Here is a 26,352-nt window from a genome sequence, read left to right as displayed (position 1 = left end):
AAAGAATAAAAAACGAAAAAAAGATTTTGGGAACAACAGATAATTTGAAAAGCTATTTAATTCTATCGCCACTAATTAAATATAGTTTTCTTTTCATTTGAAATGAATATGTCACATATACGCAAAACAAAGAGTGGGAGAGTTGAAAGTAAATCAAAAAGTGTTGGTTACAATTTTTTTTTATTTGAAAGCAATTTAAAAACGTTTTTAGCTCTGTAATTGTGTGTGTATATGTTTTATTAACTACAAACACATAATATACTTACAGTTAAAGGGCTAAACATATGGATGATTATCTTTGGAAAATTTATTGTATTGAAAACTTTCAAGCAGTTTTAGCCATTTTAGGCAATACTTTAGATTTGAGGTATTTAAGGTTCAGAATAATTAATTTCAAATTTAAAAATAGCATATAAGCCAATGAATTTTCTTTTTTTAATTTCAATACTTAAAGTAAATTTCACTTATTTTCAATCAATATAGAAATATAAGCCAATTCCAATCCACACATTACATTAATTTAAAATGAGATTAGCTTACAACCATTATATTTTACTTTAATGTTTCTACAATTCAGTTTATTTCTTATTTGATCTCTACAAATCTAAAAAATGATCTGCAAGCCACTGAACAAGATGACACGATTACTATTGATCCATTCAGATAAAGGATATGAAATAAAATCATTAGGAAATAAGAAATCAGATTCAATCAACAATGAAAAAAATATAGACAGTAGCACTGAAGAATGCATGTAAAATGATTGTTTTATATGCATACTTAGCTGTCAGCTCCTTCCAAAAACTAAGAGAAACTCCAGGGGCAAGTGCAATTGCTTCAAGCCACTGAAAAGGAAAAGTGAATACAATAAACAAACAAACAACAACAAAGTCAAAACGTTCTTAAAGTATCTTTCTTGAAATAGCAGATATAAAAGGATACAAAAATTGCAACGGAAATGTCAAAAGATAGGCATTCTTATCGAGTTTGTTCTATCCGTATTAATCACTGAAATTTTTATAATTCAAATACAGTCAGACCTCGTTAAGCCGAACTCGCGTAAGACAAATTATCATTAGGACGATCTAAATTCATAATCCTTGACCAAATAGATTGAAAATTAATGTTTAAATATTAATTTAAGGCCAAAAACGCTGGCGCGTGTCCTGGAGATCATCCCCAGAGCTGATGGTACCCCTAGAGTTGCCCTGCTTCTTACTCCATCAGGACCTGCCAAAAGAGCCATTAACAGACTCATCGCAATGCCGGTGCCGACATGCTGCGCTCCGGGCTCCGGAGGATGGGGATTCGCATGAACGTCAACAGATGGCGCATTGAAAGGACAGAGCGTTGAACTCTTGTTTTTCTTTAGAGACTTGATTCTTTTGGTTGTAAGCAGTGGTTTTCTGTAAACATGCTTGATAATGTGTGGTCTGAAAGCTGTATGCACAAAATCTATTTGTTGTATTTAAATCTTTCAATAATTCGTATTCTGGATGCCAATAAATCGCTGCCTTAAAAAAAAATTTAAAAAAAAAAACGCTACAAAATTGAAGCAGTTTGTGTTCCAAATAAATATGAGCCCAAGAAGAAAAGAATGCGATTGTCAAAGAACGAAGAGGTGGAATTTGCATTAATTTAGTGGATAAATGAATCTTAGAGTAAAATCAGGCCGTTAATTAGAGAAATATTGCAAGAAAAGGCACGTTTTTTTGCAGATGCCTTACGCGGGGAAGAATTTCAAGCTTCATCTGGATAGCGACAGAGATTTAAATATCGGCATGGAATGTATGTAAGAAGTTTTGAGGTGACGAAAATAATGTTGACCTGGAAAGCGTGGACACATTCTTGAATTGTAATTTACTACCACTTTTGCTAAATTTCAAGATGTGACATTTACAAATGTGACGAAACTAGACTATTTTTGAAGGCCCTTCCAGATCGTATCCGACACATTCCTGGGCAGAAATGTAGCAAAGAAAGATTGACTATATTAGTTGCCTGTAATATGGATGGATCAGTTAAGTTACATCTTTCGTAATTGGCAAATAAAATAAAAAAATCTTAGTGTTTTAAAGATGTAAAGACCCTTTCACTTCAATATGATGCCAACAAAATTGCCTGAATGACAGATTTAATATTTTACGAATGGATAAAGAAAATTGGAAAATTTGCATGATTCCGGACAACCATTCTGCCCATAAGTATGCGCCGCAATCAAAGGCGATTAAATTAGTTTTTCTGTATTCAAACACAACATCTAAGCTGCAGCCTTGTGATCATGGCATCATTCGTTGAATTAAGCAAAATGATCGAAATTAGAATATTAAAAGAGCGATCAATTCTTTCGATAAAAACGTTCCTTTCCAAATGAATATGTTGAATGTTCTCACAATTCTATGGAATGCATGGAAAGCAGTAACTCCAGAGACGATTAAAAACAGCTTTTCCAGAAAATATTTATGATGGGGAAGTTAATTTAGGTGAAATTAATGAATTTGAAAAAGCTCAAGCAAGAGGAATAGTCCCCAAAAATGTAATAGCTGACGATTATGTGAATATGGATGATAATACCTTCAAAACAGAAAAACTGAGTTATTCTGCTATTACTGATTCAATAAAGAATAAAGAAAATGATAAGGAGGAAGAATATTATTCAGAATCTCATGATAGCTATTCATATGGTAGAGGAATACAAATTTTGTTTTAAGCAACCGCTTTCAGACATTGCTAATCGTTTTTTACTAGGACATCAAAATTGAACATGTTTAAATTGTATCTATGATCAACAGTTGTATTTTAAAGAATGTCATGATAAAAATACGAAGCAAACAACTATAATGCAATATTTTAAAGTTGAAATGTGGAATTATAGTAAGTTTTCATTCAAAGATTCCTGCGATGCTCCATTGCATGCACAGTTCTTTTTTACCCCCCCCCCCAATTTCTCGATTTTTCAATTTCTTCCATAATAGTACTGTTAAAACGAACGTCGAATTCATGGCCCTTGGAATTCTACTTAACCAAATTTGACTGTATATAATTTTTTTTATCGATATATAGAATTTCTATTTTTAAAGCATATAGAGAAGATCTGCAGGCATTTTTTCCTCATATGAATACAATACAATATATATCAATTTCAAAACTAATGTGTCGAGTTAAATGTTTTTAAAATGCGGAAAGTGCATGAAAAAACAAAACTTTTCAAATTAAATAACATTTTATAAATGTAAAATCACTTTTTGATCTCAACTAATAAGCTTTAAACTACAAACGATTTTTTTTCACAACACAGTAACTAAATAAGCAGACTTTCTAATTAGAGGTTAATTTTTTTTGTCTTTCTTAAGCTTCAATAATGAATGAATGATCTTGTCACCACAGTCAATGCTTTATATACAAAAATCAATACTCAACGTTCAGCTTAAAACTGTATCTAGCCTTAAATTATTCATACTACTCAAAATTCCTATAATGCTGCTTTTTATTAAAAATGATTATATAAAATAGTAATTGAAGAAACTGTATACAATTCTTTCCATGAAATAGCTGTCACAGAACAAAGTGAAACAAAACAACGTATTAATACCAGTATGTATAAACATATGATTTATAAGTGGCTACTATATAATAAATTGAAAGTAAATTTTAAAAAAATACTCATAAATAATTGAAAATTATATATTTCATAAAGATCAGGAGACAATAACATTTTTATAATAATTCCATTATATGTTTTCTAAATAATAAAACATACAAAGTATTCTGAAAAATCATATTAAGAAGATAAGTTAAAATTCTGAAAAAATCCATGAAGAAACAGTTTAAAAAAATATCCGAGCGTCATAGTAATCTATGTTTCAACTTAATGTATTTTAAAACTAAGCTGCTTTGGCATCTAAAATATATTAAGTTTATTTTGGCATGTATACTAAACCAGTGAAAGAAAATTTGTCAAAACTTCATTATTCTAAAAAAGTGGCATAACTAGAGTAGAGCAGGCAGCCAAGCGCCATTACCTGGGACCAAAAAATTATGGAACAAATTTATCGAATTTAGTAAAAAGTATAAACTACCCAGAATTAAAACAAAACTTCTTAAAAACGAACTCATTTTACCATTTCTGTTTATTTAGTTATCTATGTCAGTTCTTAGATTCACAATAGCACTTCAGTTTCGGTCGCAAACTTACACAAACGAATCAAGAACGTTTAAAAGTACTTTTTTTATTAACAAAATAAAAAGGGAACATATCCCTATAGTAAAAGCGAATCATACGAATAGTATTTAATAAACTTGACTCAACCTGAAATCTGACTTCACATAAAGAAGCTCGGAAAATCCCATTTCTGTTCAACCATTTTATCAATGACCCCCCCCCCCCAACACACACACACACACACACACACACACACACACACACACACACACACACACACACACACACACACACACACACACACACAACCGATTAGTGCTTTGAAATGCGTAAGATTGCTTAGAACTGCTATAAATTAAACCGGATGAGAAGGACCGGTAATAAAAATCATTAATAAAAGTGCCACGATAGAGATTAAAAGAAAAATAAACTTGTGTGATGGAAGAAGCGTGAGCAGAGAAAAGAGAGAATATTTTTCTACTTTATGAGCTAGAATGAATTTATTTCACTGTGAATTCGCATCAGAGCAACTAAGTAAGAAATTTAGACCCCCCCCCCCCAATAGCCTTAATCTTGAAAAGAAATTTATAAAAACAGACTTTGAGAAGCATTGCTTTTACAAAAAATTTAGGATAATCGTTTTTCATCGAGTTAAATTTAAAATAATAATTCAGCATTCAATATCACAATCATCGAAAATATATATAAAAAATTAAAGAATACTGATTTAAATCTTTACTTTTATAAGAAATACCTGAACTTAAAAATTCAAATCAAGAGTATTATTTTGAAGAGTATTATTTAAATCAAGAGTATTATTTTGAAATTAAGTGATGACAATAGTTAACATACTGCATCAAAAAAATAAAACAGGATTAGGCATTAAGCTTGAATAAATGAAAATATTTTGAATATTATGAAACTCATGTCTGTTCCGGAATTAAATAAGAATATGTGATTGTAGATGAGTTGTTTGATTAATTTTTTGATGTCAAATGCCGTTCATGCATATAGTCTGTATATTTTCATTAGGCGGTTCAAGGTCACATTTTCTAACTCGTTATTGGTTGTCTGGTACTAGTAACGTGGTAAAAAATGTGACCTTGAACCGCAACAGAAAATACAGACTATAGTTAAGTATCTGTAAGGAGGTCTGAAAATATTCAAGATAATTTATGCATCTTTAATACATATGGCACGAAAAATTAAATCCTGAAATAAATGTTACCTTATGTCTAAGATGAGAGAGTGTCTATTATCCATATGATAAAAAATTACTAGCTAACTTTCCACTGCTTAACCCTCCAGCTGCGTATCCCCGCGGGTTGGCAATCAGTCTATTTTCTGTTGCATCCCACGTTTTTCTCAGTTTAGAGTGTTTATTTTTACAATTACAGATTTTTATTATATCATATTATAATCGTGTAACATATAGTATCAGTTCACTTTCCTTGGTAAATATTTGAACTTATTTGCAAACATCGCATCTAAATAGTGATTTTAAAGAATTACGCAGCCAGAGGGTTAAGAGTAAAATAAAATTATTGATTTAAAACGTTAACTGAGATACAATACCGTTAAAACTCTTTAAAGGTTGATGAAGTGAGAAAATAGGTCTGACTGAAATTTCAACAAATGAAACTACTGATACAAACCATATGAAGAAATTTCTAAAAAAAAAAGTGTTAAAATTGGGGGAGGGGGGTAATTACGAATTAAATATATCATTGAGAAGATGAATGTTTAAACTTTAACTTGGAGTAAAAATTTTGAATTTTAAAATTTTAAGTTGTTATATATTAGGCTATATATTAGTTATATATTGTTAGTTGTTATATATTAGTTATATCTTTGTGTGATATAATATTTTCAGAAGTTATCATTAACCATTAAAATTTCGTTTCATTTTGATCTCAAGTTTGGTAACATTAATTCAAACCTTTTGGTCTGTAATGTAGCAACTAGACATAGAAAAAAAAAGACATATTTCAGCTTTTACTATTAATAGATAGAAACAAATAAATGTGTAATGAGCAATAAATACAGATGCCTCCTTCATTAAAAAACATAATAATAAAACATAAAAATTATTAAAATTAAAAAAAACTTTTTTTAAAGTTTTTAATGAAGTTTTGCTAATTTTGTTAAGGAAATATTTAATTTAAACCTCTAAAAAAGGATTTAAATCAGAAATCTGAACAGGCATTTAAGTGAAAAATATGATATATTAGAAAAATATAAAATCAGTAAGCAGTCTATTGGTCAGAACCGGAATAAGCTTGCTGTTCACACCTGGTGTCAATGTTTTATTTGGGAGCCACTTCTGAAATAATAACACATAATGTACATTACGATTTGTCTGTTATTACATACTAAAATATAGTTTCAAATGCTTTTACACCATTTAATTCTATTTTTGTTAATAATTGTCATTATAATTTCTATATTATAGCTTTTATAAATAGTTCAATTAATATGCATGAATATTTAAGATGTATTGACCATCTGCTCAGCCATATTTGTTCACAAATGGTTTTATATAATTACATAGACTTAACTTCAACTCTCACTTGGGATAACATTTGGGGAGGGGGGGGGGGGTATAAGGATTGTAGTTAAAAGAGCGGGATGGGGTACTGTTTTGATATTTGCATCTGAGTGCCATTTTATGTAGATACGCTTCTGTTCTTAAAGCAGTCTCCCTGGCTTGAAAATTAAAGGATAACTCTAAACCATAATTATGTCAAAAGTAATATAACGTTTATCAGCATTAACATTAAATAGCTCATTTTTGTACAAACTATATATTTTTTTCGAAATGCCACCATGCACACACATATATTTCGTTTGAGTTACTTATCACCACAAGAAGGCTGTCATTTAAGTTTTTAAGACTTTTCTCTGAACATGGTATATGTTGTACAGGAAATAAATAAATAAAAAAAAGAAGAAAAGAAAAAGACCAACACTGAAAAGTAGCAAAAGTAAAACATATATTAGAAAATTGTATTAATATTTGTAGAACAGCTTAAATCATTTGATATGAATTATAAGGAATCTATTTTGTACACATGCTAAAACAAGCAAATGTTCCTTCCTTTGACCATTTAATTTTCTCATAAATAATAATGAAATACCACAACAGTAATTCAGTGGAAAGCAACTCAAATAATCTTTGTAAGTGGATTAGGTCTTAAAGCATTTCCCTTCATAGCTTCCATTACCATTGATTTAAACAGCAATTTTTCACCACAAATAACTCTAGGATACTCTCTAGTCTTTACCACTCTTTTATTACAAATAAAATCTTCATAATTTGCCACACTGCAAATGATGACATTTCTCTTAATGTATTTTCTAGGTTTTACTTAGAGTGAAAGTAAATAATATAAGTGAAGAATAAATGCAAAAATGCAATTGATTAAAGATTTCAAAACCGCATATTTTTGTACTATTCTTATACAAAATACAGGTGCATATTGATTTATATACATTTCAAAGTTCATTTAATCACTTTTATCAGCGCAAACGCTTTTACTCGTAAATGCAAAAACATTCAGGATGGTTAATAATGATTGAAGAATCACAAATTTCTTCATGGAAATAAAATATTTATTTTGTTACCTCATCTTGCTGTGCTTTCAATTCACAATATTTCTTCAAATTTCCTGTAAGTAAGTGATATTCGGCTGCCTTTTGCAAGTTTTCTCGTTTCCCACAAGTGTTAACTCCAGATCCAAAAAATGATACATTAGCTAATTCTTTTTCTAAAGCCTTTGCCTATGATAAAATGGAAATTTCAGAAAGGATATAAACAGAATAATTAATATAGTCAAAGTGAAAAAAGTTAAATAAAGTCCCAATGAAATTAAAAACATTGGGTTCAGATGTTTTAAGACATGAAAAAAATCAGTAAAAATACAGAATTACACAGGTATTTACAATAAATTTGTTTATAAATTACAGATGCAATGGTTAAAGTTCTATAAAAGTGAGCCCAATGAATGAAAGTGAAAAAGATCTGTAATTTTTTAAAATCTTATAACAATCTTTAGAACCGCAAATAAAACCTCCCTAAATCGTTTAATCTTTACTTTTCTCTCCGCTTCAGAATAAAATTTTTAGTTATTACTTATGATAATTTCAAAAGAAATCTACTGTAAATTACAATTTAATAGAAAAGCCACAAGGATAATATCCTGTTTTTTCAAATTTTTTAATCATTACTTCCACTGTATTAATTGATAGATTTCCTTTACGTAAATTGTTTCGATTTCTAAATTCGTGAAGAGCGGCTGCTGCACTGGATTGTTTAAGATAAAAGAGCTTCACAAGTAATGCACGCTGTGCTAAAGTGAGAGGCATTTTGCAAATCAACTGATACTTGAAATGATTTTAAATGCCCCGCTTCTTTCTTATAACTCAAAATACTGGCGCTGGAGTCGACTACTTAATTGGGATTTTGCGTTTTGTAATTTCTCCCCGTGTTTTATGCAAAATTTTAGCTGTCTTAAATTGTAAAGCGCCACATTTTCCTCTATCGACAACTTTTGGAACTAAATTTTTTTTTCGCGGATTCCTTTTCCCCATTTCGTCAATAGTCCCCATACAAAATTTGGAGGCTTTGCAGTTGATAGTTCAAGCGACAGAGGTCTCTGAGTACCATCAGCTAAAAAAAACACATAAAAAAATCAGAGTTCAAATTTCAACACACTAAATATAAATAAAATAAGGAAATGAGTTATTTTAAGGAATAAATATTATCTCCCGAAAACGATTCCTCTTACTATTCAATTATAAATTTTTCAAAAAATTTTTCAATCTTATATAAATTATTTTATATAAGATTTTCCTTGTGAATCTTATGGAGGAATCTTGACATCTTTCAGTTTAAAACTCATTATTTCTTTTACTATAAAAAGATTTATCAAAATTTTTTCTTGATACACTCAATATTTTTCCCTACATGGCTGATTCTCTCTCAGCAGAGCGTTTTTTATTAACATTCTTATTTTAACTTTCATCTGAAGGGAAAAAAAATACCATCAGCTGATAATAGTTATCAATGACTTTGTTGATAATACTAGTTACTTGTGCAAACATAAAGAAACATTTACATAAAGATTAAATTGCAATCATTGCACATTTATGACAAATACTTCTACTTGTAGTAATTCAGAAGACTGTCTTAAATAATAATAAGTGACAACTAGTACTTAGAATGAATGCGCCATAAGACAATGATAAAATACGCCAGGTTACTTATTTCTCTAAAATTCGAGATATTCCCTTTTTTACAAAGAGAGGATTTTAAATTTTATTTAACTATGAAATAAGTAATAAAGTATTCATTTGTTGACTAGTAATGTGCATAAATTAGGAATTTTAGCAATATGTAGATACACAAAAGCTCAATCTAGATGCATTCAATACAACAAACACTTCAATGTACAAAGATTAATGCAAATTTACTTTGCAGCCTAAAATAAATTTTTGCATGTGGTATAAGAATTATAAGGAGGAGTAATATTTAAAAGAAATCCAGAGAAATATGGATGAAATTTCATCTATAACTACAAACAAAACAGGAAGAAAATTATCTCTTTATACCAATACAGACTCTAAAAAACCTTTTGGAAAGACATGGTAATGTCTTGAGGTCAAAATATTTACCTCAGGACACAATAAAAGTGTTACTCGAAAACAAAGCATTTTCAATACTACATTACACAAATAAATAAGAAAATCATTTTTTTATTTACAACATTTCATAATAGTCATGGTAATAAAGAGCCTTCCAGATATGTAGACTATCATCTAGATTAAATAGAATAAAACTTATATAATCAAAAAATAATATCACGAACAATGAAACGGGTAACAGATGCTCAAAGCATCATATTTCCAATCAACAATCTAATATAAATCATTATATCTCATAAAATTGACATTTTTACTAGTTTTCGAATAACGCAGCAACTGACAAGAGCTTTAAAATTGAAAGTCAAATATACCTAGCAAATGAAAGAAATCAAGTATCTTGAACACAATTCTCATCATAAATAAATATTCTTGGCGAGCATAAAAATAAAGTTATTATATAGTTACTATTACAAAAAAAACAAACATTGGTCATAAAATAAGTGGGAAGTGAAAGAAGTTTTTAATTAATTCCCAATACTTAAATTTTTTTAGCATTATTAAATAAGAGTAAAAATTTTATGCTTTGCTCGAACTATTTTATCTCATATTTCACCAACAAATTTCTTTCTACAGTAAATAATTTTTAAAATTTTAATTAATATATGTGAATAAATATTATATAATATGTGCATATATATATACTTACCATGGTCAACTTAATTACATGCTTTTTATGAGTGATACCATTTTTATACTGTGATAAATCAACTTCTTTTTCTTTTATAACTAGTAGCAAATCCCACAAATTAGATCTTCCAGATGGAGGCTAGGAAACATTTTTAAAAATCAAATTTACATATTCACAAATTGAAGAAATTTAGAAGTAATATTTAAAAAAATCAATTAAAAATTACAAATTATACATTAAAAGAAAAAGAATAAGAAAACGCCCTGAAATTAGAACTGAAATAAATTTCTAATACTTAAATATAATTTTCTTTCTTTTAAGTTCCATAAAAATTCAATACGTGGAATTGAGAAAAAATAATAAAAAAAGTTACAATAACAATTAATCCATAACAAGTCCATAAAATTACCGAGCACAAAAGATACAATTTTCGAGTCCATCCATATTTCATCCTAGATTGCAATAGATAGAAACACATATTGCGCCAGAATGACGTCATGTTAAATGAACAAATGTATGCTTTCATCAAGGTTGCATTATAAAATGAATATAGAAACTAAGTTCAAAAAGTTTTATAAATGAAAGTTTTCAGAAATCCAGAATAAATTAAAAAACAAAAAACATTTTTGTCAAAAATCAATTTTTTTGTATAGTACCTTAAATAAAATGATTTTTATAAAAATTGCAAGAATTCTGATGTATTTCTAATGTTAGGGGAATACGCACGCGTGCGCAACAAACATTTTCTGTAGTTGACGTGAACAATATAAACTGCGGGAAAGATACAAAAATGTCGTTTCTCAAGAAAGTTGGAGAAAATATTTTGTAAACATATGTACAAACTTACTATTTTATTAAGATATGAAAAACATATTTGTGAAAAATGAACTCTTAAGCATTAGATTCCCTATGCATTTATTTTTCAGTGTATATTTAGGCTTAAAAAAAACCCAATGTTTTATTACAAAACAATCAGATCTTGAATATGATCTCCCCGATCTTCATTTCTCATGGTTAAGTACTTTTTCCCTTGAAGCTATTGCAAGCTTATTCCTACAAAAATTGAGTTTTATCCCCTTAGTTGAACGCATTAATTTTTCTTAACTCCTTCGTAAACAATGACGAGTCTGAATCGCGCATCAAATTACTAAATTTTTAATTTTTAATCTGCAAATCAGTGAAAGTGAATTTTTAATATGCAATTCAGTGAATTAAATAATTTAAAGTGTAAAAATCACTTGAAAACGCATCATTACCTCAAATGCCCTTATATTATTCGAGAGATTAAAATAATAATAACTGTCACAAATGTGCCATATAATTAGTTACTATTTAAATTAGTTAAGTAAATTTGTATATCATGAAGTTAATTTGTTAAATATAAATATTCTATAAATAATTATTTTAATCATCGTTTTATCAAGACATCTTTATCCAAAGTCTATAGAAAATTTAGAAGTATCGGAAATTACAAAGTTTTTACCACGATGAGTAATTGAAAGAAAAAATGAAAAAGCAAATAAAAAAATACGTTTTCCGACTACATAGTTATAATACTGAATGCAGAATCTGAAGAATTTAGGTAGCAATTCATTTAACAAATTTAGTGCGTGCTTGGATAAGCTCTTTTATTGTAGCTAAAAAGCTACCATACCATTTACTTTTTTGTCGTCACTTGTAGTCGGTAATATTTTTTTAGTGTAATAATTGCAGCCTGACAGATTAGATTGCAAAAGACAGATGTTTTACGGTTAAATAAATTTAACTTACAATTATACAATTTACTTAATCCAGAAATTTATAATGAATTCACATAATCTGGCTACAGCAAAGTAAGTCTTTTTAGCATGCATATTGCATAAGAGTATCGACAGAAAAGAGTGTTTTATTAAATTAATTAGAATTTAGCCAGATAATTTTAAAAGTGAAATAAATTAAATAAACTTATCGATTCGTTACTGAAAAAGTGACAGTCAGATAAATAAAATGACGATTAATTTTAGAACTATTATTCATTGAATTCTGATTTAGAGAAAACAACTCTATCGCCCTATTCATGTATAATATAAAAGTATATTTTCCTCATAATTCCACTTGCAGGTAATGGGAATCGAAATATTCGCTTAAAACAATTTTTTTTTCTCTTAATCTATGATAATAGCCGAAAGATAAAGATTAGTCGACGAAACGAGACGTGTTATTCACTTGTTAGCTTATTGATTATTCTGCTAAATACCGTGCAAATTATAAGCCGAAAGAACGACATTTAAATCGGATGTATGAAAATCTGCAGACAACATCGTCGGCTTCCATCACATTCTCTTAGTCAACTGATCAAAAATTTTTGGCAAAATGCGATACCTTATTCACCTGTCACTTTATCGGTTATATATCAAAACGTAGTGAGAATTATAAACCGAATAAAAAACATTTGAATCAAATATTTGAAAATCTGCGGACTTCCATCGCATTTAGCTCATAATCGACAGTCCAGAAATTGTCCGCAGAATGAGATATCTTATTCACCTTGTCGGATATATTGCCAAAAGTAATGTAAACTATAACCTTGATGAACAACATTTCAACATCTGCATATTTAACTTCTTCGACATCCAGCGCAATGCGTTCATAGTCGGCCGATCAAAAGTTATCCGCAAAATTCGGCATCTTATTGACCTGCCACCCTAACGATTATTTTGTCAAATACAAGGTGGTTATAATTAAACTTCCCCTATGAACAGCATACTACAACGCAAACGGGTGAACGGATTGCAACGAAATTTGGTATATACATTATACACAAGATGTGCTCACGGCATTTCGAAAAACAATTTTTAGTTCCAAAATATCCATCAGTGGGAGCCTTTTCCAGAAAAACATTAAATTTAATACAATAAACAACCAAATCGGAATTCAGAAACAATATTAACATTTACTGACAAGCTTCTGATCACCTTGTCATCGAACCTCATTAAGTTAAGGAAGGAAAAAATAACAATAGTCGTTTGAGAGAGAGAGAGAGGAAAAAAAAGTTCAGTTTGCAAAAACAAGAACAGATTAGGGCGAAATTGTACAAGAGGAGCAGTTGTTGATCGTGTCCAGGACGATGTAGGGAAAGGTGCTCCATATGACCACCCTCATTCACCTGCAAAATTTCAAGTCAATGGCAGTGTGTTCAACAGCAGATCGTAACTGATCAATTGTGATGCTTCGCATATGAAACGTTATGGAATTCTATAAGTCATTCAACGTCACAATTCCTCCCCGATACACCCGACTTTTTAAGTGGCCCCATAAGCAGAAATCACACGGATTTAGATCCGGTGAATATATTGGCCATGAATTACGAAAGAAGCGACTAAAAACACGTTCGTCTGTGAAGTGTTGGAGCAATAGCGTCTTCACAGACACATGGATATGCGTGGGCGCACCATCCTGCATGAAAATGGTCGATGTAAGGACCTGCATTTGCTGCAGTTGTGGCACAACAAACGTCTGCAGCATGTCATGGTACCGACGGTCCGTAACGGAACATGTGACAGGACCACGTGCAGTTATTTCCTCAAAGAAGAATAGTCCAAGGATGAATATCGTCGTGAATTCATACCAGACAGTCACTGTTGGAGAATACAGGGGAATTTCAGTGCGTATCCGTGGATTTTCCTTAGCCCAAATTCGGCCTCTTCACAAATCAGGCAAATCTCCACATTTTTTCCCTGAACTGACAACCTTTCCCGGTTTTACATTTTATTACTCGTAATTCTTGTTCTGGATAGTTAATATTGTTTCTGTAGTCCGTTTTGGTCGTTTATTGTGTTAAATTTAATATTTTCCGGAAAAGACGCCCTCTGGTGGACATTTTAGAACAATTTTTTTTTTTTTTTTCAAAATCTCGTGAGCGCATCTTTTGTATAGTTTATATAATAAATTTTGTTGCAAACCGTTCACCCGTTTGCGTTGTGGGATCTTGTTTATAGGGGAAGTTTAATTATAACTACCCTTTATAGTTAAACCGCTTTAACTGTTACTAAGATATTTCGAATGTTCACAACATATTAATTTTAAGGTAGTTTTTAAATTATCTTATTCGAGAATGTGCAGCTCTCCACAACCATCCTGAAGTGGTGAAGACTTTCGCCGAGGAGACTCTCTATCTCTCGCCAACGGGGAGAGGGGTTCTCGACAGAGGCCCCCCCCCCTCCGATAACGCCGCCTCTGTTGAGAACCCTTATAAAAACGCATAGTATGCAATTTACTTTTCAATTTGTGACCAAAAAAAGCCACATATTTTTTTAGAGAATTCTGAAACGTAAAAACATATTGATTTACATAACTGTAAATCATGTTATTTTCTTAGTTCCGTTTGCATAGTGAATATATCTTCATAATGTCATCAAATGGTATTCTGCACTTATTAAATTGAAAGTCTCACAAGGAAATCAATTTAGAATTTTTGCCAATCTACAAAATTGTTTTCATGATAATTTTGCTAAAATACCACATCATAGATACTATATGAATAAATCTAAATTTTTATTTAGGAATTTCTTTATATATTTTGAAGCTCTCATTTACTAGTTTTTTGCCCTTTTTTAAGATTATTTTCTAAATGCTAACAAAATAACGGAAAAAATTGCCAAATAACAAGGCAAACAACAAGACCAAAAAACTGTAATTTTAAGTCAAAGCATCAAAAGCAAATCTATCACAGTTCTTTTTACAATAACTACACTAAGATGCAATGTCCTTACAGTAGCAAATGGAGTTTGCATAACAATTATCCTGTGAGTTGGTGAGTGTTGGTTACTAAGCTGTAGAACCCCCTATTTTCATCAAGCTAAACCAGACTTCGTTATCCAATTAATAGATGCAAAATCGGGTGAAAAACAATATGAAGTATAAGACTGCTGTTTTTAATTGATTAAGTTTCTATAACAAGAAAACAGCAAAGAGGCAGGTATCGATACATGACCATTATAAAGGGCAGAAAATTATGTTTCTGTTGTTTTGAACAGAGTTAAATTTAGTATTTAAACACATCATAATTTTTCATATTTTAAAAGAAGTATTCTATAAAATAAAATCCAACAAACAGAAAATAAAAATGAAACTGTAAATGAAATTTTGCATACACAAAACAAAGCCGATATTGCTCTCCACTCATTGAGACTATAACTGGCTTCAGATTTGCATAGAATATCTTTCAAAAGTTTTGATTGTGAACCATACAGCCCAAATTTTTCAACAAAATCATCAGATCCTTGATTACCTAAAACAGGAATATTCAGGTACACACAAAATAAATATGCAACACATTAATAATATGCAACATATAAATATGCAACATATAATCTGATAAATAGTTTCCTTTAAAAAACATATAAATAAATGAAGAATTAGAAAAATACAGCATTACTTTAATGGTTTTATTGAATTAATCTTTGCTACATATAGAATGACATAAAAATTCATATGTTTATAAATTTCTCATCTGAATAAAAAAAAGAAGAAGAAAAAAATTAAACACTGACATTGATTCCATGATTTGAATTTAAATGATATGTCTAGGAACTGAAGATAGCTAATATATCTGAAAAACTTAACAGAGAAACTTATACAATTAGTACAACGGCCTTTCGAGAATGCTTTTTCTTAATTAGAAATACCCTATGCTATTAATTCATGTACCAGAGAGCTTTTAATTGCAGAAACTATTTTTTTGTATATGAGAGAGGAAATGCTAAAAGATACTAGAGGTTACAAATATAACAAGAAATTGCATGAAGTTACTATGGTTCAGTTTCCTCTTATTAGTAAATAAGGAAAGAAAATCAATGCAAATAACTCTATTGCTTTTGAAATTAAAATGAAATATTCATAAGTATAAATATGAATATGTTCACAGAGAGAAATTCATAGTTTCTTAGTTCATTCATACACAAAGAATTTTCTTTTTTAGTTTTAAAAGAGATTTTCAAGCAAATTTTTGCAATCAGTTTTAGGTTCTGTTAGTCTAGAATACTTCACTATATTGACAGAATGCCTCTGTGGATCATTTCATAATCAAGGGCTGTCATAGCAAACTTAAATATTTATATGAGAAGCCATCGATATCATCAAAGTAGGAGCTTTAAGGGGGGGGGAGGAAATTGACAGGAGAGCTCTGGAAAAATGGCAAATAATTTCCCTTTTTTACTAATGCTCATTTCTCTTATCTTAAATAATACTACTACAACTTATAACATGTACTGAATCATCCCACCATTCACCAAATTTGGTTTTCCAGGAACGTTATGTTAATTACAATTCCAAAGGCTTCTTAACAACATGGGAACAACTGTTGAATTGATAATTTTGCACTCCTCCCCCTTCGACCAACAGAAATGGCATCTTCTTTTGGTCATTTTAGAGAATCACTTAACGAATTACTCATATATACAATAGTAAATCCACTTTAAATTATTCTTATTTATATTGTGATGAGCAAATTTATTGAATGATTAAGTTAAAAAGTTATTAAACTATAATTTAGAAATGATATGTATTTTGCCATAATGTCTGAGGGGAGGGGGCATTCAGTACGAATAGCAGCAGAAAACGAAAAACAGGCATCTTTTTTGAAGAAATTCAACAAAATAGAGAACACTGAATTCACATATGGTATATCAACATCAGTTGAAGGGAATCTTCCACTTCAGAAACTTTGAGAACGACAAAATAAATTATTTTTCGAGCCAAGAGTAAGAAATTACATGTTCTAGAACAGGAACTTGATTGCCTAAATGAGGAGATAAAATCTGTTACAATGTTTGTATATTGCGATGAAGAACGTTGTATAAAAGGGCATTTCTAGATTCATTTCCAATTGATTTTTCTATTAGTATACGAAACTGTTTACGCTTTAATAATGTGTAATGTGTATAAATGTTATGTTTAAGACAAATAATTTTGCATAACTGAAATTTAGGTATACTTTAGGTAAGGAATGCATAGATAATGGGAGCATTTGAGAGGAACATTCAGGGTCCAGAGCAGAATTTTGAACATCAAACCTCGGGCGTAATATGCTCCACATACTTCTCATTCTCTAAATTAAGTGTTGATGCAAAATATTGGCTGGAAAATGAGGAATTTTTTAGCATTTTAAATACACATCTCTGTATCACCAATCCATCTTTTGAAAATCTTGATGATACATTGCTCAATAGATAGAAGGCCAAGCCACTCTATCGAAGGCAGTAGGAAAAATAAATACATACTGTTACTCCAAATAGATATAAAATAGAGGAAACATATGAAGCTCTGCTGGAATTATCTCTATATGATAGAACAGATATATTAAGCAAGAACTTTCAGTTTGGCAAAGGGAGTAATAAGTTCTTAATTTGTTACTTTCTCTACCCTTTAACATTAATTTAGTATAAATATACACTACTGGTCAAAAGTATTACAAGTTCGAGAAATTTCGCGTTTTTTTTTCTTTCAAGAATAAGCCCTCCAAAAGAAATATTTTTTTCATTTAAAGTGATATTTTTTAATGTCAATATGTTAAATTAGTCTAAAGACAAGTTATAATTAAGTTATTGAACAAAACATATTTAATTTCACAAAGAATAAAATACAAACAAAATGAACAGGTTTTCAGTATCGGAATCCATTTTGGTTCCTCGAAATAAAATGAAGTAAAGAAAAAAATTCAAGTTCTTTTGATCAGAAAAGATAATAAAAGAATTCAAGTTCTTTTGATCAGAAAAAGATAATAAAAGAATTCAAGTTCTTTTGATCAGAAAAAGATAATAAAAGAATTCAAGTTCTTTTGATCAGAAAAAGATAATAAAAGAATTCAAGTTAACTAAAAAGCATGTAATATTTGGTTAGGTTTCCTCTGGCTTCGATCACAGCAGCTACTCTGTTAGGCATGGAATCCACTTTTGCAGTGCCAAACTTTAATTATTGTTTCCTGATGTTCTCGCTTTGTTCTGGGATGATTCTCAGTTATTTTCTTTCCCATTATACTCCACAAATTCTTAATGGGTTTAAATCTGGCGAGTTTCCTGAGCATGCGAGAACATAAATACCATGTTTGGCAAATACAGCCTGAACCTAAAATAACGAATGTTTTGATATAGAGGTCAGAACTGAACTGAAATGAAATTTAAAATTAATTGTAAAGTTTGTCTTATCTTTTTCAAGTATGGCAGGGTGCTAGATCTTGTTGAAATATCCGTTTCTGCCTTGGGAACATGTCACAAGCACTACGAAGCAATTGATTCTTCAGCACACCAAAATACTTGTCACCATTCAAGGCTCCCTGTACAAAATGAAATCCTCCAGTTGACTGATATGACATGCACCCTCACACCATTACGCTTTCTAGGTGTTTTGATGTACGAACTAGGCATTCTGGTCTCATGCTCTCCTTTGCTTTATGCCAAATGTGGCCAGGCTTGTCAGATATTAAAGAAATGCGACTTTCGTTACTGAGTATAACTTATCTCCATTCCGAAATACTCCTATTGTTGTGCACCTTGATCCACTCCAATCTTTTTTTCCGCTTTGCTTTCGTCAGTACTGGTTTTTTTCTAGATACTTGAGCCCACAACCTTTGTAATACAAGGCCTCACAACTCCCAACGCTTTCAGCCCGTGACGTCATGAGGTTGGATGAGTTCTGTAGAAAACGATAGTCGTTATCGTAGTGAAGAATGAGAAATTTGTTATTGGAATTTTTGGTAGTTTTCTGATCTTTTTGCATATTAATTTTAATTTATCGTAATGAAGATGCCTAGTGCGTGCTGTGTTCCCAATTGTAAAAGTAATTACACAAAAAATAGCTCCAATATTTCTGTATTTTCGTTTCCAAACGATGAAAACACTAGAAGAGCATGGATCTCTGCAATAAAGCAGGACGATTTCGTACCAACTAAATATAGTCAGGTAAGTTTGATTTTTTTTGTACAATTTTTAGTTAATTAATTCTTTTTAAATACGAAAAAATTAAACTTCTTTGTTTTATTGTTACTTCTCATAGTCTTTTGTTTATTTGTTCCTAATATTTAAAATGTTTTGTTTCTGTATCTTTTTAATTATACTTCATACATATTTGTTAAAATCTGATTTAGACCTAATATTTGTTGCTAACATTTAGGTCTCTGCTAAACATTCTCAAGAAAATCAGTTTTTAACAGTTAGAGAAGCGTTTAATACCAGTACAGGAGAACTTATTTAAGTACCACTAGAGTGTAAAAGGCAATTTTTTTAGAAAATCTTAATAATTATCATCAAAATCTTACAAAGTACATAAGTGATTTATTGTTATTATGCTCTTATAAAAAAGTTTAAAATCATTTAATGAATAATAAAACTTAATTTTTAATTATATATATCATGACTATAGATTGTAGCAGATTAAACTTATATTTTATCCTAAAATATTATGTAAAAAAGTTAGACCCAGTTGTAAAAACAATATGAATTGCATGCTCATATATGTTTAGAAAATGTAGTTTTTATTTGTTTATCTATAAATCATCAGATTATATATAAAACAATTAATATTTATTATTATTTTTAAATATCATTAGTTATGCACAATCTTTAATTATAAATGAATGCAACTTTTACAAAATATATGAAACTTTTTTTAAAAGTAATGAAAAATTACTGTTTTTAAATCCCTTTTTCATACCGTGTAAAATTAATTGATTAATTCATGTAGAATATTATATTACTTGGATGGTAGTATAAATAATTACTATAGATATTCCAACATAATATTGAACTAGGTATTTATTTTGGATGAATGAATGTTTCTGTTGATTTTAAATTTTATTTTTTAATACTCAATATGATTTTATTTAATACTGTCCAACATACGTTAGCTTTTAGTTTAGGTATTAAGAAAATATCTATTCTGTTTTTGATTTTAAGTTTTAATAAATTACTAATTTTTTTTATCTAAAGAATTCCACTTTTTTCTTTCTTTTTTTCTAGGCTTGTACCTGATGCTGTACCTTCAATTTTCCCTAATTTACCCTCATACTTTTCCTCAGAATCAAAAAGCAAGAAAAGAAACTCCAGTAGATAGGGTAACATATAAAAAAAATGGGAAAACTTAAAAGCAGCTTTAAATAGCAGTCTCCAGGACATAGTAAAAAGTGAGGAGATATATAAAATCAACACTTTTTCTGATTTAATTTTAAAATTTAAAAACTTTAAATCAAATACATGGTGTATAATTCAAAAATCAAACAAAATAATTTTTATTTGTCCAGGAACTTCTCAAGCTCCTAAGGTAAGTCATTCTTTATTAATTTATTCCAAATTAGAAGTAATTTGTAAGTTTGTATTTTAACTTTATTTAATATTATAATTATTTTCATTTGTCTGTGTGAAATTTATAATAAAGTTGGAAAACAAAATGCATTTTGTTATTGTCTCTCTGTAAATAAAATGTTAATATTCAAATAGTGTGTGATTTTTTTTTATTTGTGTTTTCTTTTACTGTTTCTACAGACTGAATTGAAATTACTTATAAATGCATTGAAATGTAAAATCAGATATATAATAAAAGCTAATTTATTAAATTGTATGAATTACTAATATATTAAATGAAAACAATTCTCCATGTGAAAAAACAAGCTGTGAAAGTAATTCTTTTTTATCAACAGAATTAGTTGGTGTAAAATTTAAATTTTATATTAAATACATTAATATTTTATTTGAAAGTTCATAAGTAATTTGAGAAGTAAACAATTTTATGTTAACTTATAAAATACATGTATTACCTATCACTACAATAAAAAAAAAATCACCAAAAGCTTTAAAAAGTATTAATTTAATTTTAAGCTTTAAAAAATATTTTCTAGGAAAAAACAAAGCGATTTTTAATAAAATAAAAATGAAAACCTCCATTAAAACAAGAAAAACTAACAATAATACCTCAATGTATATATTTAATAAATTTACATTGTGATTTAAATGCTATTAAATGAAGTTTGAATGTTATTAAATGGTCAGTAAGCTATAGAGGACCTTAAGATTTTCTACAATGCCGGCTCTTTTATTCACAAAGGGAAAAAATAAATAATTGTGAATTTTATGCAAGGTAAATGTCTTAATATTAATAATAAGTTATTTTTAAGTGAATTTAAAATATACCTAAACATTGTAAGGTTCACTTTGTGTAGCGATGAAAGAATTGTAATCGTTTAGCTTAAGTTTAACTTGTGAAAACGAATGTTGGCAACAGATGTTTGTTTGTCGATGTTCGCCAAGGTTGTAACCTACGCAGATGCTTTACCACAATAATAGATTTTTATTTTTCTAATTAAGAACTCTTTCTTAACATTTAAATTTCAAGAGACTGATTATAAATCAACCTTATATGGCGCAGCCGGAATCTAATGGACTTGCAAAGGGAATTTTAAATAATATTTTATAAAAAACATCGCACTCGTCAAGCCTTCTTTGGAACTTTCAGAATCCTCGCCAAGGAATGATAATTTCGCCAAGATTGTTTCTGCCTGAACATATTCCAAAAAACGCCCACGCATAGTAAGTGAAGTTTATGAGAAAATCAATATACTTTCATTTTACTTGTGATAAAACCTTGTACAAATCAGTGCGAGCATTCTAACGAATGTTGAATATTCATTTCGCATTACCTTCAAAAATATTATTCTGTTTGCAAAATTTATTGCTTGCTTTTTAAACAAGAACGTCGCCAAGCAATCTTCGTTAATTTATTTCTTTCGTCAAGAACAGTGAACAGAAATTTTAAAAAATGTCAACAAAGGATGATATCATTTTTAATTCTTTAGACTCGCAACCGCTACAAACTTTAACGATAGTTCAACTGAAAAAAGAATGAACTAATTTTGCGTATTGTAGAGGATAATAATAAAAGAAATGGTGAAGGAACTTTGGAAGAATTAAACGTTCTTCGAGTGCAGAATCTTAATAACGTTGAGGAGACAATTTCTGATAATGCACATTTATTGACAGAAATTGAATCTCTGCGAAAACAAGTAGAACTTTTAAGTAATTCTTCTACACAATCACCACTTCCTATGCCTCCGCCCTCTCAAATAGATCCAAATATCGCAGCTATTCTTTCTACATTAATGGAAACGCAAAAACAATTTTTAGAAAGAAAAGTAAATCCAAATGTGATTCAAATCACATCTACAAATGACACTGCAAATATTTAAAGGTGATATAATTGAAAATGCACTTGAATGGTTAAAGGAAGTTGAAAGAATTTCAACTCTAGCTAACTGGTCCGACGAATTAAAATTAACTAATGCTTTTTCTCGTCTCTCAGGATCTGCAAAAAATTGGCAATTAACAACAGGAAAAAATTTTAATGATTGGATTACTTGGAAAAACGCTCTGGCCTCAAGATTTAAAAGGCGTATTACAATGCAAGAATTTTTGGCTCACCAAAGTGAACGAAAGTTGAGGCATAATGAAAGTTTAGTAGATTATATTTATTCAAAAGACGCTCTTTTGGAAAAAGCTCCCTTCACCATTCCCCAGCCTGACCGTATTTCTATGATAATAGGTGATATTACCGAAGAAAAATGGCAAAATGCATTAGCTACTCAAAATACGAATACTGTTGAAGAATTAATTGACAGGGCAACTGCACTTGATGCTATTCGCAGTGCAAAACAAGAGCATAAGAAACATTCTCCGAAATCTCAAATTCGATCTTCTTATACACATGATGAACAACGTCGTAAATACAATCCAGTAACTGACGATGTTCGTGATATTACTTGTTGGAGATGTGGAAACAAAGGCCATGCATCTTTTATGTGCAGTTTACCACCTCCTCCACGTGGTTCAACCATAGCTCAACCAAGAAACACGTCACGACAAAATCAATATACAACAGTCAAACTAATGCTCAAATCAAATCTTCTAGCAGTTCAACTAGTTCTGATAATAACACAGTAGTCAAAACCATAAGTTTGAACTCTTCAAATTCCCGCCGCAACAACAACAATCGCAACTCGACATCTGGAAGATCTACAACCGCAAATAGTGCAAATAATAATTCCATAAATTGTATTAGAACTGAAACTAACAGACGTGCCTTAATACCTGTTATTATCAACAATGATACAGAAATTCAAGCCCTCTGTGATCCATGTGCAGATATCACAGTCATTCAACAATCTTGTGTTCCAAATGATATTGTTATAAACCCATGGACTGATGGACAGTTCCAAGTTGTTGACCATGAAATAAAGCCAATAGGTTGGATTTCTTTAAACATAATTGTTGGTAATTTGGAACATATGATGCCTAAAATTGGAGTGTGCACCCAGCTTCCATTTAAGCTTATTTTAGGATTTGATTGGCAACAACAAGTTCAAGCTAGATGCACTTACGACCCTAATGGCTCATTATGTATTTCTACTCCAACTTCATTTCATTTGTACGAATTTGTATTCATGCTTCGAAACCCAGCATCAACTGTGTCGCTCTTCATCCACCCTCACTACCATCATTAGATGATGTTACTTTGCCAGAAGCAACACCCAATATAATTTCATCCGAAACAAACTTTATCCCTAAATCCGCAAGACTCTCTACAACTCAACAAGCTCAACTTGATGCAGTAATTGGAATGTTTTTTATTCGAATGATGATAACATTGGACTATGTCCATATGTTGAATTCAAAATCGAATTGCAACATGAAAAGCCTATTAGATGTAGACCTTATAGACTTTCAGAGCCTGATTGCCAGTTTCTAAAAACGCAAATTGAAAAATGGTTAAAACAAGGAATTTGCCGTCATTCCAACTCACCGTACGTAGCACCAGCTTTCATTGTGGAGCAGCCCTTTCATGAAAGTACTCCTAGGCGAGTTGTGGTAGATTTCTCTCGCACTATTAATCCTATCACAAATATTGATCCGCACCCAATCGACCAAATGGAAAACGTTGTTCAACGAATGGCAGGCAAGTGCTACAATTCTAAAATGGATGTAAAATCTGCATTTAACTGCATTCCCATAAGAGACATTGACACCTACAAAACTGGATTTGTCACTCCTGACGGACATTATGAATTTCTTCGAATGCCTTTTGGTGTCACAAATGGCCCACCTACAATGGCAAGAGCGATTAAATTAGCCTACAATCATCTGGCGCCCCACAATGTCAACACATACATTGATGATATATCAACTTCTCATGATGACTTCAATTATCATCTCAAAGTGATATATAACATCTTTGAAGCAACTCAAAAAGCTGGCTTCAAGCTGACACGAGAAAAAACGCAATTTGCAGTACCAGAAATCACTTTTTTTGGTCGAATTATTTCTCAAAATGGTGTTCGTCCTGATCCGGAACGCATAGCAGCAATTGAACGTTACCTAACTCTCAAATCAATTCATGAAGTCCGTAGTTTCCTTGGATTTGCTAATCAGTTTCGAAAGTATATACGTAACTATGCTGTTATTGCTAAACCTTTAACAAGCGTTTTAAAAGGTTTAGAAAAGAAGACCAACAATACTCCGATAGTTTTAACAGATGACCAACAGCGTACATTTGAATCTTTAAAAACTGCAATTACTACCGCTCCAATTCTTTCGTATTTCAAACAAGGATTACCAACCTTTGTAGAAACTGATGCATCTTATTCTGGACTAGGAGCAGTTTTATCTCAAGAACAGAATGGAAAGCGTCGTGTCATTGAATATGCTTCACGTACCTTAAAAGATGCTGAAACACGCTACCACAGTAACGAACTGGAATGTACTGCTGTACATTGGGCCCTAACTGAAAAATTTCGACTCTATCTCCTAGGTCACAAGTTTCAACTCATCACAGACAACTATATAACCGCTTATGTAGTTGCAAAATCTGCAATTAATCGAAAATTTGCACGATATTTAGTGGATTTGGCTCAATTTTATTTCACAACTGAGCACCGACCCGGAAAGCAAAATGTCATCGCTGATCACCTTTCACGTTTCCCAACACCACCTGTTTATTTAACAGTTACTGCAAGTTATGAATCAGACATTTGTGTGAAACAGAAAAGAGATGACTTTCGTCAGTATATTTTTCGCTTACTCAGAGAAAAAAATCCAAACAAAAGAACAATGTCAATTATATGCAATTGCAATATCTATAACAACACTCTTGTGCGAGTTAAAGATAATAATTCGAAATCTGTAGTAGTGATTCCTAAGGCAATGAGAGAGAAAACTCTGATCGCTTGTCACGATGATGTTGGACATATGGACGCAAAAAAAAAACAAAAAAAAAAAAAACTCTTCACAATTTGCAATTACGTTATTGGTGGCCAAATATGCGCAAGGACTGTAAAGCATATGTTCGAAGCTATCATAAATGCCAAATTGTCAACCGACGTACTGCTAATGCCTATGGTCTTTTGCAGCAATTGCCGATTCCATCTACACCTTGGGAAATTGTATCTGCTGACCACATAATCTGTTTGCCAGAAACAAGAAATGGAAATACAAATATGCTTGTCCAAATTGACCACGCCACACGCTATGTAATTGCAACACCTTCTGCATCTCTCGCCGCTCATACAGTGACTGATGCTCTGTATCATAATATAACACTTAGATATGGACCGCCAAATATGTATTTATCAGATAGAGGAACAGCATTTACCGCACGTCACACTCAGCGGTTTCTTCAAAAATATGGAATCACACAATCAACGACACCACCTTATTCACCACAAGCTAATAGTATCTTTGAACGAGCCAACGGCATCATTGTGTCCTCTTTGAAAAAAATGATTGACAGAAACCCGAATAAATGGGACGAATTACTTCCAAATACCTTACTCGCAATTAACACC

The 26,352-nt window shown here is 30.6% G+C and overlaps 1 protein-coding gene across 1 annotated transcript in view; it reads right to left on the bottom strand.

The window, feature by feature from the left end:
- The window catches only part of LOC129958885 (WD repeat-containing protein 17-like), a 189,462-nt gene that overhangs the window by 35,299 nt on the left and 127,811 nt on the right, over positions 1-26,352 (bottom strand). Inside the window, exons 14-17 of the mRNA XM_056071608.1 lie at positions 15,626-15,762; positions 10,512-10,631; positions 7,787-7,942; positions 781-845 (exon numbers count right to left, since the gene is read on the bottom strand). Coding sequence (XP_055927583.1) covers positions 781-845; positions 7,787-7,942; positions 10,512-10,631; positions 15,626-15,762 — 478 coding nt within the window. The remainder of the gene's footprint in view (positions 1-780; positions 846-7,786; positions 7,943-10,511; positions 10,632-15,625; positions 15,763-26,352) is intronic.

This window comes from Argiope bruennichi, chromosome X1 (assembly GCF_947563725.1).
Source record: "Argiope bruennichi chromosome X1, qqArgBrue1.1, whole genome shotgun sequence".
NCBI lineage: Eukaryota > Metazoa > Arthropoda > Arachnida > Araneae > Araneidae > Argiope > Argiope bruennichi.
The sequence above is the reverse complement of the archived record's forward strand: the minus strand, read 5'-3'. Positions and strand labels throughout refer to the sequence as shown.